A 14866-nucleotide genomic window follows, 5' to 3' on the forward strand; every position below is an offset into this window, starting at 1 on the left:
CCCTAATCAAGAATTAGTTAAAAGGGACGCATACAAGGATTCTTAAGTTATGCCGGCAGTCGGCAAGCTCAAGAGAGGCCTGACAGAAGTACAGTGGATTCGGGTCAAGTCTTCAAACCCCTTGAACTCTTTGCACGTTTTATTGTGTTGCGTGATCACATATGTGCACAACAACTACACTGTCCATGTACCACTGAAAATAATGCTTGCTTATATTCTTTTATTTCACCCAAAAGCTTTCTGATGAGGGAATCAGTGAGTTTTACAAGAGAAGCAATCACCCATCATAAGAGGCCCGTCAGACGTCACTCTGTGTTGCGTACTAGATGGCCTTCACCGACACTGAATGCCAATTCCTGAAGAACTGCTGTGCCATCAAAAGTACGTTCATCTTCTGTGCCCGTCAAGACTGAGGCATGTTGGGGAATGATGGGGAAAATAAATATATGGAGATAAATATTCCGAAGTCCAATATGTATTAGAATGGACTTACATTTAATACGCCTCCATGCAACGAGAGTGTAATGTATTTATTTATGATTTGGCCTCCATGCTCTGTATATTAATAAACTAACTCACCCAATTCTTCCCCCCCCCATCTTTTACAGATAATGGAGCAGCCTTTCAGCTTTACAAAAGGCCCGGGCAGCCTTCAACTTACTGCAGTTTTGATGAGAGTGTTATGTGGTAAGCATGGCATGGTTGTGCATTTCTGTCATTTTAAGCACATTATTTGTCACCTCCTGAGTGTTTTGTTTTTCTTGATGTGTTTTAAATGGCTGACCTGTTGGCAGCAGCGTCTGCCATAAAGAGGAATACAGAGAGATGTGATAGGCCGGTTGGCATGGGAAGAAACAAACCCCTGTCTTAGTCTCCTTCACAAATGACACCTGAACAAAACCTTCTTGTGCCTTCCATGGTGGTCACCACTCAACATAAATGAGCAGCATTAAGACCCCCACCTAAACTGAGATGCTCCTTACCTGGTTCCTATTAAGCCCATTTAGGTCCCATCTTGACACTCCTGGCTCATCTGTCCAATTGCTGTGCTGTCACAAAAGGCACATCTGAAACTTACTAAGCTGTATTTGCACCCTCGTTGCTGTGCATTGGACTGCCAGACTGATCAGGTCTGACGCAGCGAGCAAATGTCAAATGCAGTGATGCTCTCGTGAAAGGCTCCAGCTTCCTGTCACCCTATATGGAAAAATATCCATCCATCCATTATCCAACCCGCTATATCCTAACTGCAGGGTCATGGGGGTCTGCTGGAGCCAACACAGGGTGCAAGGCAGGAAACAAACCCCGGGCGGGACGCCAGCCTACCGCAGATGGAAAAATATGCATGTCTGAATTTACAGAAAGTCTAGATGTGCAAGCATTTCTAAACTCTCAAAGTCCCTTCCTCCAGTCTTGAACGGCAAAACATACATCAGTATTATGTACAGTCGTGGCGAAACGTTTTCAGAATGACCCGAGTGTTGGTTTTCACCAAGGTTGCTGCTTCAGTGTTTTTAGATCTTTTCATCAGATGTTTCTATGATATACTGAAGTAGAATTACAAGCATTTCATAAATTTCAAAGGCTTTTATTGACAGTTCCATTAAGTTTATGTACAACGAGTCCATATTTGCAGCGTTGGCCCTTCTTTCTTTTTCAAGACCTCTGCAATTCACCCTGGCAGGCTGTCTGTCAATCAACTTCTGGGCCCAATCCTGACTCATGGCAGCCCATTCTCACATAATCAATGCTTGGAGTTTGTCAGAATTGGTGGGTTTTTGTTTGTCCCTCCGCCTCTTGAGGATTGACCACAAGTACTCAGTGGGGAGTTTCCTGGCCATGGACCCCAGAATTTTGATGTTTTGTTCCCCCCAAACCACTTAGTTCACACTTGTGCCTTATGGCCTGGTGCACTATCATGCTGAAAAAGGCATTGCTGGTCACCAAACTGTGCTTGGGTGGTGGGGAGAAGTTGCTCGTCGGAGGATGTTTAGGTCCCATTCTTAGGCAAAGGCAAAATGGTGAGTGAGCCCCACTGCCTTGGCTGAGAAGCAACCCCACGTGACATGAATGGTCTCAGGATGCTTTGCTGTTGGCATGACACAGGACTGATGGTAGCCCCGCTCCACCTTTCCTTATTTCCAGATGCCCCAAACAATCAGAAAGGGGATTCATCAGAGAAAATGACTTTAACCTCAGCAGTCCAATCCCAGAATATCAGTCTGTCCCTGATGTTTGTCTTGGCTTCTTTGCTGCCCTTCTTGACACCCACCAGGCCATCCTCCAAAAGTCTTTCACTCCCACCTGCCTGCTGCCATTCCTGAGCAAGCATTGCCTTAGTGGTGCCCGCAGCTGAATCAACTTTAGGAGATGCTCCTGGCACTAACTGCACTTTCTTGGGGACCCTGTACTTCACAACGACAGTGGAAATGAGTTTTTTTTTGGGATGAAGTTCATTTTCATGGATTCTTGCAATTCATCTGATCACTCTTCATCACATTCTGGAGTAGATGCAAATTTCCATCATAAAAACTGAGGCAGCAAACCTTTGTGAAAATAAATATTTGCGTCATTCTCAAAAATTTTGGCCATGGCTGTATGCAGGGCCGGTGCCGCCATTAAGGCAAATGGGAGCAGATCCTAAGGGGGTGTGGTTGGCAGCCATACAGGTTAGCTACCAAACAGTTAGGTGGTGCACCAATAACCTTGGCCTAGAGTGCAAAATAACCTACAGCGGCACTGACTGAATGTGTATAAGCCCAAAATGTAATAAGCTTAATAATGGATGGATGTATGTATATATATATATATATATATATATATATATATATATATATATATATATATATACTGTACTAGCTGTGCCCCGCGACTCTGCCCGTGTCCTAGTGAAACTTGTTATGCCTTTCTCCCGGTTGCCTTAAAGAAATTACTTTACTAGTCACGTGCTATTGCAATACTCAGCTCTGGGCGTAAAGGCAGGAATCGCCTCTGGATGAGGCAAGAATTCACTGCAGGTCCCATTCATGCCAATAGCCACACTGGGACAAAGTAGAATCGCTAGTTAAATTAACGTGTGACTTGGGGAAGAAAAAAATTGGAGTAGCCAGAGGAAAAAAAAAACATCACACAGATATGGGGGAGAATGCAGAAAATCCATTAGGACAGTGACTGGGCCAGGAGCTCAAGCCAGTTTCCTGGAGCTGTGAGGTGGCAGCACTAGCAACTGTGCCATTAGGCCTGGAAACATTCAAATCAAGTAAAAGTAAAAAATGCGCTGAAGTTATAATAAAAGTTGCGCAAAGAGAATAGATATCCAGTTTTTCTTCCTGACACAGAATGAATTGGATTCAGTGACTTTAAAAAGTCCTTGCAGTAAATTGGATTCAGTAAGTACAATGGAGTGTCTCATGAGAAAACATACGAGCACAATAGGCAGTTCAGAATAGCTAATGAATTATTATTATTGTACATCTGTGAATGGCTAATTACCACTTCAAATGTCGGTACCATGATCAGGACTGGTTGTGCTGCACATACTGGCATCGCACGTATTGTATGCTGTACGGTAAATTTTACACGTTCAACCAAATCGCATCCCCTTTTTATTTACGGTTGCTTTATAGCACTTTAATGCTGCCTTATAATTTGTTAACTGAGATAATAACTATGTTTAATAATTCCAATTCACATTTTTACACCAATGGCAAATGAGACTTGACCTTGAATGTCCCTTCAGTGAATCGTACCCACCATTATTTAGGATATATGAGCAGAAAAATGTGCGTTAGTATGTAAATATCACATTATCTCTGAACATGTAATACTTGTGTGTAACTCGCCTATCTGGTTCAGTTCCCAGCGCACTGGGTACAATAACAACAATGACTCAATTAGGTTGACCTGTTTTGTAAGTCGCTTTGGTTAAAAGCATCTACTTAGCAAATTCGTGGAAAAGAATGAAGGGAAATGTAACATTTCACATTGACAAGGACCCCATGATGAGGTTTCCAGTTAACCTAACCTGCATGTTTCTGGAATGTGGGAGGAAAACCAACAAGTCATCACAAATTGTGTCAGAGCGTTTTCACCTTGTGGCCAACGAAATTTAAGTACAAATAAAAGTGCGATATTTAAGTAAATGATTTACAAATATAAAATGTTATATATAACTCTGCACTGTACCACAATGCTACCTTCAGCTTAGGGCCACTCAGATTCAGTTTATTTGATGTCAGGTGACAGTAATTTACCTCTGTATATGCTCCGGAATGTGATTGGATAAACTCGAATATGATTAGAGTAGAAAAAAAAAAAACAACTTTATTAATCCCAAAGGAAAATTCAGAAGGTCACATTTGTCATTAGAAAGGGTGTCCTCATCTATACAACTAAAGCATTCTCGGATTATTATGATATACCAGCAGCAGCACCTGGCATTGCCCGGGTACTTCCTTTGAATTCATAACTGTGAAACCCTTTTTAATTGTTACATTTTTTTCTGATTCCAAAGTTTAAATTGCTAATATATATATATATATATATATATATATATATATATATATATATATATATATATATATATATATATATACACAGTATATGTATATGTGTGTGTGTATCTTAACAAAGATTTACACAATGCGATTATAGTAAATATGGTTTAAAAAAGTAGTTGATTTAAAGTCATTAAGTGTTTTTAAGCTTTTTTAAATTTCTGAAAACAGTTATTGGCTACAAATGAAGCACTTCATGATGTTTAATGTCTTTAAAATAATTAAGTGTACAACTAAACATGAACATCCATTACTGACAATAATCACTGTAACTCTATATACAATTTAATAATACCTAACTAATTTACATAAATAGTTTTTACACTGAATAGCTTTAATGTGAAATTGTATTTTTTATTTTAAATCGATTTATTTATAACCAATAAAAAATGAACATCAATAATTGACAATAATCAATGTAACTCCATCCATCCATTCTCCAACCTGCTATATCCCAACTACAGGGTCACGGGGGTCTGCTGGAGCCAATACCAGCCAACAAAGGGCGCAAGGCAGGAAACAAACCCAGGGCAGGGCGCCAGCCCACCGGAGTCAATATAACTCCATCCATCCATCCATCCATCCATTTTCCAACCCGCTGAATCCGAATACAGGGTCACGGGGGTCTGCCGGAGCCAATCCCAGCCAACACAGGGCACAAGGCAGGAACCAATCCTGGGCAGGGCGCCAGCCCACCGCAGTCAATATAACTCTTTTTATACAATTTAATAATACCTAACTAATTTACATAAACAGTTATGATAGCAATGCAATTTTAAAGATTTTTTAGTTTTAACACTGAATAGCTTTAATGTGAAATTGTGGTTTTTATTTAAAATCGATTTATTTATAACCAATAAAACATGAACATCAATAACTGCGAATAATCAATGTAACTCTTTATATACAACTAGCTGAAATACCCTGCGTTGCCCGGGAGGAAAATAAGGTTTTTTTTTTTTTTAATTGTTTGGGAAAACAATAATTAAAAATACCCCAAAACTTTAAAAATAAATGAACAGACAATGAAGACTCACTTATGTGCTTGTCTTGCGCTCATGTATGCCTGTTATCATCCAGTTGACGCTCAGAACTGGCCAACTCTATTTAATTTCAGAAGCAACAGGGGCGCGGTGGTGGCGCTCAAACATAAAGAATGCTGGCAGTCACCTCCATTATGCCCTCTGGTGGTCGTTCGGAGTGTCAACTGAATGATAACAGGCATACATGAGCGCAAGGTCACCCCCACAATACCCAGAAGGGGATGGGTTAGTGTTGATTTCACCCTACAGTATTTTTAGTGATGTTGGAAAATACATACACACACACACACACACACACATTGACTTTTATATATATAGATTTAATAATACCTAACTAATTTACATAAACAGTTATGTTTAGCAATGCATTTTTAAAGATTTTTTAGTTTCAACACTGAAAAGCTTTTATGTGAAATTGTGGTTTTTATTTTAAATCGATTTATTTATAACCATTAAAACATTACCATCAATAACTGGCAATAAATAATATAAATCATTGTATACTTATTTCCCATAGTTTAATATATTAATGGTCCTTTTGGGATTTTTTTTAGTTTTACCATTATGAATACTTTTAATGTAACATTATGTTTTTATTTTTATTTTTAATTCTAAATCACTTTTTTTATAACCAACAAAATAGGAACATCAATAATTGACAAAACAATAAAACTAATTATATACAATATAATAATACTTAAAACAGGTTTAACATATCAGTATTGGTTTTAGGATTTTTTTTATATATTAATGCTCTGAAAAGTTTTAGAATAAAATTGAGCTTTTAACGTTTTTTGTTTTTTTTTAATATTGCTTTAATTATAACAACTAAAACATGAATATCAATATCAATAACTCATTCCAGCAAAAAGAATATAAAATATTTAACTAATTTACATACTGTTCATCATATCAATGTTTCTTTCAGGATTTTGAAGTTTTAACATACTGATTAGGTTTGATTTTTTTTATTTTTTAAATCGTTTGTTTTGTAACCAATGAAAGAAGAATATCAATAATTAACAAAACCAAACTCATGATATGCAATGTATTAATACATAAAACAGTTTTAACAAATCAATGTACCTTTTAAGATTTTTAGCTTTAACGTTCTGAATGGTTTTCATGTAAAATACTGTTTCTACTTTTAAAGGGTTCATATTTATACGAGTGACACACACCGTACCTGCCACTAATTAACAGCGCCCTCCTTTTAAATGTAAACGTATGGCGGGTGTTTTCAAGCGTTTAACATCTAGAGCTCATATAGTGACGTAGCCCAAAGGCCGCTGACGACATGGTGACGTCACCGAGTCGCGTCGTGACAACGCCGCTCCGTCTCCGCCGGTAAGGGCAGCCGCTCGCAATTAGAAAGTCAGTTGTGACTCATCAGGTTCCACGGTGATTCCTTGAACCAACCCCCCACCTCACCCCCTCCCATTTTGTGTCGTCATCGGAAAGGTCAACAAGGTAGAGAGCGTCGACTTGCAAGCAGACGTTTTAGGGAGGGTGGGGGCTACGTGAGAAGAAGAAGATTGGGAGCTGCGTTGTTAACTTTTGTTTATTTCGAATAAAACTGACCACCAAAAAGAAAGAGAAAGAAAAGAACGAGAGAGAGGGAGAAAAAAAAGAAAGTCAGCAAAACAAACAAGAAAAGGACGGTTTCATTGGGTAAGCGGAAATTGTGTCTTTGTTCTGTTTCGGATCGTGACTCGTACTCCGCTTGGAAACTGTTTGCCCCGTTTTGATTTTTAAAAGTATCGAGAAGAGTCGCCAAGAGTTTTAGAACGGTCGGAAAGCCCTTTTGTCGCTTTGTTTGCGTTGTTTTGTGTGGATTCTTTTCGCCGTCTTTCGAGTGGCTTACCGGTTAGTTTGCCGCGTCCGGTATACAGTTCGGCGTCCTTGGGGAATTGGGGCCAGGGTTGAGTGTCAACGTGGAGTCGGTAAAGGGCCGAACAGCTGCTCACGATTCTTTATTATCGTTAAGGACTTTAACTAAGGAGTAAACGTTGTCATGTATTTGATCTGGGGTGGGGGTTGTGTGTGTATGTATGTTTGTTGGGGGTGGACGACCCTGTTGTTCAGTCCTTGTTCCTTGGGAAGATTCTCCTTCACTTTACTGCTTCCAAACACATCGACTCGCCCTATCGGCATCCACAATCTGCCACTTCGCTTGTCTCGTTATTCCCTGGAATTTCCTCATTGCTTAGTCGGCGTTGAACGGCTTGTGACGTCGCGACACAATGAGATGAGGTAGGCCAGCTGTGTGACGGGGGTGGTGGTTAACTCTTCTGAAACGCGAGATGTACGTTGCGAGAATACGCAATGTGTGTCGAAACCCTGTGCAGTTGCATTATTATTATAATAGTCACAAGATCAACTCCGGTTAAAAATAAAATCCTGTTATTTAAATGTCACCTGATTGTATCCCCTGAAACACGATTCAGGTGTGCAAGTCACGTTCTGATTTAGGTTTTTGTTAAGATCCGATATTTTAAAGCAAACTCAGTAGTTCTTGGCAGCAAAAAATTTAACGGGACGCAACGTTTCTTTAATTTTAGGCAGACTTCATTATCCCAGAGGGATTTTTTTGTTTGCAACAGTAAAGTACAGAAAACATTCTATTACTGAGATCCAATCGATACAACAAAGGCACGTTTGACAGCCCATGTTATTGCATAAACACACACTCAAAGTGATCAATACAAAGAATGACTTTCAACCGCATGCAAAACAATAGTACAGAATTTAATTGTTTCTTGTGTTGGTCTTTTTATAGTTCCTTCGGTTTTATTAGTTTTTAAGCTTGTTTTATTAAGCGTCTCAAGCATGGGAAAGGCGCAATATAAATAGGATGTATTCCCATGAATTTATTTCCAGTTTCTAGGATTGGTTTTCTTTCTGTTTTAATTGTGCATGATATTGGAGTTTCTGTGTTTTACGCAGGGGTGGCAAACTCATATTGCACAAGGAGCTTCTGTATCTTCAGGTTTTTGTTTCACCCGCTTTCTGGTTTAGTGACCAATTAATGAAAAGGTTTTCTTTTACAAACCACTAAATAAAGCGATGACAGTCAAGCCAACCAAATGACTAATTTAACATCATTCCCATTGGCACCCGTTTTTCAGTTTCTTAAAAAACTTTAAGGTCTGAGAAATATCAGAGTGATCTGCTCCAAAAAGCTTTTGTACAAGCTGTAGACTTTTTAAAAAAAAAAAAAAAAAAAAAAAAAATTAATGGGTCTTATTAATTGCTTATTAGGAGGTTGGTTAGATTTTTGCAGAATTCATGTCACATGGCCACAAACTGGATGCAAATCCGATTTGGGGACCACATATGAACGTGACCCAAGTCTGATCTGAAAAGAGCAGGTTCCTTTGTCCGCACAATCCTGAAAACCTCAGATTTGGGTCCCATTGAGGCAAAAAATCGAATTGGTGTCATTTCAGCTTGGTATTGTGAACGTAGCCACCTTAGTTAAGGCCTAATTTTACCCTCATTATTTTTTTTTTAATTTGTTTTGGACTCGCTCACTTTAATGACCAGATGGAATTTTTTATTTGTGTGTGTGTGTGTGGCAGGATAGACACAAAGTCGCTTTTATTTGGATTTAAGCAAGCAAGAGTCGTAAGTTGGCCCCCCCAAAAAAAAGACTCCGGTGTGATCTTGGTAGCAGCTGGTTGGCCTTTCGCATGGCTGTGCTAATGGAGTTTCTCAGGGTTTTTTTCTCACTTTCTAGATTACGCTAAAGGAGGTGAGTGGCTCAGCTGTTTGCTTTTGTTATGTTTTTGGTGTCCCTGCCAGTTTTATTCAGCTTTTTGTTTAGTGTTCGTTGCTCAGTAGAGCCTGTTGTGTGCCACCAGCGAGAGAAATGTATACATTTTGAGAGGAACACCTTCTATTCGCCTGTTCTTCTCAAAGAAGTGTGACAAGTGAATATTTACTTTTCTAGGTCACTTGTGTAATGTTGCGTAACAGCTTGTGAATTACCAGTGCTGTCTTTGAGCTCTTATTTAACATGGTGGTGTGGTTTTAAGATTTGTTTTAATTCAGAAGTCGAGCAAAATGACACTCTTTATTGCCTAACTCAAAAGATTACAATAGGCAAGCTTTCTGGGCCCCTTCAGACAAGATGTAAGAATAAGTGAAAAATCTATAACATGTAAATGCTGTACATAAAACCAAAACGTTATTTTAAAGATACTGTAGAGCGTCTCCGATATCACATATGTTACAGCCGTTAAGATAGACAGGCCACCGGCAATAAATACCTACAATGCAAGAAAAATTGTATAAAAGTGTGTACAGTTACAATAAACGTACGTACATGTACTAAGTACGTAGAAAATTAGGTATGGGTACTCGCCGACAATGACACGACGACTTGTCCGATAACAATGAGTTTAATTTTCCTGCACAACACAGGAGAGAGTCGCAGCTCTTCCAAAGGAGCCATTTCAGGCGATTGTGTAGCACCGCCGCTGTTCTTCTTCCGGCCGTCTTCAATCCAAATCCCTAAAGCAGATTCCATCCGGGCTACCGTCTTTATTACATCCACTTACAACTCGTTTTGCGCCCTGGTTAAAGGACACTGCGGCTGTAGATCTTATATTCTTTTCCTCCTTTTTAAATAAAAATAATCGTGGACTCATTGATGCCGTAATGGCATCCTGGAGCGGTGTAGCTGTTCCCTTACTTCAACATATCCACAACTTTTACCTTTTCGGCAATCGTTAGCATCTTCTGTTGCCGCGTGGGCACGGCTCGTGAAGCAGTAGCAGATTGTTTTGGGGCCATAACGAAGGGCTTGACTATGCACAAAGATAAACACGACAGTTAACTCTTTACACGGCGAAACACGTTGATGCTGATAGAGCGAGACGAGACTTCCTGGTTAACGCAGCGGAATCGAATTCGGTGCTCCGTCGCTGAGCCAATCCGCTCGCAGGAACTTAACTGCATGCTCTGATTGGGTAGCTTCTCAGCCCTCTGCCAATAGCGTCAACTGAGGACGCAAGTACCAGAAGTAAATTGTCCGCAGAAACCCGCGAAGCAGTGAAAAATCCGCGCTATATATTTATATATAATCCGCGATAGAGTGAAGCCGCGAAAGTCGAAGCGCGATATAGCGAGGGATTAATGTAATGTGATTGCTATATAAGCACTTAGACTTAAATGGACCAAATATGGTACAACTTGTAGAGTATTTGCTGCAGGCCTCGTTAAAATTTAAAGCGACTGCATGAGCAATTTGAGTGGGAGGTAATATCAAATTTCTTTGTAAGGGGGACAATTTCTTGTTTGCATTGTTATCCATCCCGGCCTTCCTTTTAACAAGCAATTGGAGTTGCAGATCAACCATCAGATGTGGTTGTTCTGTTGAAAGTCTTGTTCAAAGGGTTATCGGCTAAACGCACAAACTAATCCCAGTGCAACATTAAATGAGGGTAAATAAAGGCAGTTTGAAGATTATGTGGTAGCTGACACAATATTACATATTCCCGATGGCTTATAGGGGTGCTTGGAACACGGCTGGGGGCAGAGGAAGTGAAACCTGCTGAAATTCAGAGGATGTTTTTTGGGTGCCAGTGTTGATCAGACATTACGGTACCTTAAATCATAATGCCCTATGGTACGTGCAGGTCCATAACGGATATCCAACAGTGCAGCAATCCCACGTAATGTAATCTGACCGCCTTCGCTGGTGAAGTATTCACCATGTCGATGAGAGCTTGTGTGAGATGCTGGAAGGTCGGCCAGGTTGAGCTTCATAGGTTACACTTGTTCATCCCGCTTTGTATAAACGAAGGTGTTGTCCATTTGTCTGTACACATTCTGCCAGCTTGTTGTGGAAATTCTGCATTGCTCGACGTAATATGTCAAGAGGAATGCCGGCAATTTCCTCTTCAGTCCTCCTTTTTAGTTCAGCAGTGGTTGCAGGACATATGCGGTATGCTTGGCTTTTAGGATGTCCCCACAGAAAAAAAAATATAAAACACAAACCATGAGAACTGGGGTTCTCGGAGGCCATGGAATTGTCACCGTAGTGTGAAATGACGTGTCTTCCAAGCAATCCTCGAATCGCCGCCATCGATTTGTCGGGCAGGCAGTATGCCAGATTGAGCTTCATAGGTTACACTTGTTCATCCTACTTTGCACCCTTTAGAAACGTCTTGCTGGATCCTGCTGGTTCTTCACTTCCGCGGTGAGCCAACATCCTTTTGAATTTCGTCAGGTTTCACTCCCACCGTCCAAAGAGATCTCACTAAGGCGCGTTGTTCCATAATGCTGCAACCTTGCTCAGTTGGCCTTGGCTTCAAGTAGACAGACCCGCGGTACCCAAATGTAATCCTGGGGACACTTTGGGGCTGTAGGTTTGTCATCAGCTCTCAGTTGAAAAACTGCCTTAGGAAAAAACAGCCTGAAATAGTCCAGCGGCGTGTAACCGGTTGTGTCCAACAGCAAGCCGTGCCTTTTTGTAAAGTCCGGTAGCCAGTTCGGCTCCCAAGGATCAATTTCTGGGTATTCCCACCCAAGTGAACCTTGCCGTAGGGGCACCGACAGCCCGAATGCGCTCAGCTGCCAGCCGAGCAGCTGCGGTGGCATCGGCTGGTCTCCGATCGGCTGATGCCTGCTCCGCAATTTCTTCCTCGATCTCCTGATCACTATCAAAGAAATCTGAATCTGACAAATCAGAGTCCGACTCCGCGATAATGCGCAAAGTTTCTTCGGCCGAGTATTTTCTTTTTTGAACTCGCTTCGCTCCCGCATGAGATGTTGATGCCATCTTGCCTTTGTTTCTATTTGTTTACATATCGCAACTCACGCACACGCAAGGATTAGTTGCTGAGCCAACGAGATTAACATTCCTCCAAGCAGAGAGGGAATGCCTGTAACGTGACAATGAGTTTTGTCGCCATTAACAGCTGATTGTCGCCCTCTGTCGACATCCGCCCTCAGCCCCTCCTGTCGACAAAAGTCGACACCCGCCCTAAAAGAGTTAATTGGGATCTTAGCCTAATTAAGTGCGCTGTGATTTCCCAGTTTGTGTTTTGGGCTCAAAGGAGAAATTGGAAGAGTTGGTGTGTTAAGGCATTTTTTTTTAATAAATTAAGCACTTGTATGTAGATTTTTTTGTTTTAATTTATATATGTTCATCCTGATTCTCACTGTGCATTTCCATTATTGACTAATTAGTGGGTCTGACGCTGAAGCAGTTGCTGCTTTTCATCATTTAGTGGTGGTCGTCTGGGTGTCTGCTTTGCTTGTTTTTAATTATCACAATCGGAATACAATGAAGCTGTACATAATGGTTTTGTTGAATAGCTGCCATCGATTGCCGGACAGACAGTATGCCAGATTGAGCTTCATTATGTTACACTTGTTCATCCTGCTTTGTACCATTTATAAACATTTCACTGGATCCTGCTGGTTCTTCACTTTCATAGTGAGCCAACATCCTCTTGAGTTTCAACAGGTTTCACTCCCACTGTCCAAAGACATCCCACGAAATCTCGTTGTTCAATAATGGTGCAACTATGTTCAATTGGCTCGTTTTTTTTATTTTTTATTTTTCCAGACTGAACCCGTTTCTTCGAAATTATGCACTCGTGTTGTAATCGCATGAGCCGACGGGACACACGGTCATGACATCCTAACTGGTAATAACGCCGAAATTCCCTTCGCGCAGCAGTCGCACAAACACTATTATCATAAAAGGCTTTCACAGCAAACGCTCGTAGGGCACCACTTCGCTTCTCCATTATAACTAAATGGCAAGTGGTTGTCAACGAGGTTTCATTGGTCCCAAACAACTTCCAATGCCCCAGGCTCACCAACACTTATTTCCAAAATTTCCCATTTCCCTGCACCATGGGCAGAGTGGTGGCTCCGAGGTAGGGAACTGCACTGGTAATCGAAAGGTTGCTGGTTCAAATCCCGTCGGCGCCCGAAGTGACTCCACTCTGTTGGGCCCCTAAGCAAGGCCCTTAACCAGCAATTGCTCCGTCCTGGGTATGACGTTAATCTGTATCCAGCCTTGCATGTAGGCCCTCCAACCTGCAGGGAAAAACCTTGGGGTTGGTGGCAGAACTCCAGCCACCATAAAAAAACCTCACACTGGTTCCATTCCATCTGAACTACTGTGTTGCTGAGGTGTCACCCATTGCGTGGGGATCCTGAGTTGATTTGTCATGTGGTGGGTGCAGCAATGCGCTGTATCAGTGCCTGCTCCTAGCCTGCACCATCCTGTATTATAATAATCTGTGGAGTTGTATCGGAATAATACCTTGAGGATTTTATTTATCACTTTTCATGTGTTTTTTTTTATCGTATGGGTTCAGAGGTCTGTCTGTCTGGAATAATCTCTCATTGGATTATTTCTGTGCGCCGACGTTAGACATTTGTGTAGGAATGCCAGTGTTAGGATGAATAGAGAGAGAGAGAGAGTCATTTTGAAAAAATAATCTTAGGGTTGTACGTTAAGGTTGAGTATTTGGGGTTTTGCGTAATGTTTCAACGAATGAGTTTTTCATCCTTGACTGTAGGGCTTTAACAAATCCTTATGAAAATCATTAAGTGACTTTCTAGGGCACGGGTTGGCAGATTCAGTCCTGGAGGGCCGCAGTGGTTGCTGGTTTTTGTTTCAACCCAGTTGCTTAATCAAAAAAACAATCCTTTTATTTTCATGGCTTGTTAGTGCTTTAACTCTGCCATTCTCATATCATAGATTTGTTTTCCTATCTAAGGATATCATCCAAATGAAGTCTAAAACAGATGAGAGATTCTTAGTGCTTCCCTTTTTTTCTCTTCACTTTCCTTCAAAGTATTTAATTAAATTAAACCCAATAGTGCACGATAAATACACACAGGTGTAAGTGGAAACAAGCTAAATGGAGAAATGCTGGTTTCTTTTGTCATTTGCATCTTATTTCAAATAAGGAGCAAATTAAAAACCAAGACTAAAATAAACAATAAGGGTTCAAAATCTTAATGAGCGAGACAACCAAAGTGAGGCAGAAGTGTTACTTGAGCAGTAAGGGCTGCTTATTAAGCAGTTGGGTTGGAACAAAAACCTGCGGCCCTCCAGGACTGAATCTGCCCACCCCTGTCTAGGGGTTGTCGGTTTCGAGCTGCACATTGATCCGCCGAAAACGTGCATAATTGATTGAACTAAAGCGAAGTTAGTTATTTAATCATCCCACCATGAGGTACACCAGTCTCGTTTCACTCCTGTAACCCAATCTCTTTAAGGTGTGAATTGTCAAC

General features: G+C 40.9%; 1 protein-coding gene across 2 annotated transcripts in view; it reads left to right on the top strand.

Moving 5' to 3' along the window:
* Positions 1-263: 263 nt before the first annotated feature.
* Positions 264-14866, top strand: part of zfand6 (zinc finger, AN1-type domain 6) — a 40348-nt gene continuing 25745 nt past the window's right edge. Inside the window, exons 1-2 of one of the 2 annotated variants that reach the window (XM_039772735.1) lie at positions 264-381; positions 609-687. In XM_039772735.1, the coding sequence (XP_039628669.1) occupies positions 327-381; positions 609-687 (134 nt within the window). In that variant the 5' untranslated portion in view covers positions 264-326. Of the gene's footprint in view, positions 382-608; positions 688-7104; positions 7271-14866 lie in introns of those variants that run through there. The other variant, XM_039772736.1, reaches the window with a different exon arrangement.

Source organism: Polypterus senegalus, chromosome 12 (genome assembly GCF_016835505.1).
Source record: "Polypterus senegalus isolate Bchr_013 chromosome 12, ASM1683550v1, whole genome shotgun sequence".
NCBI lineage: Eukaryota > Metazoa > Chordata > Cladistia > Polypteriformes > Polypteridae > Polypterus > Polypterus senegalus.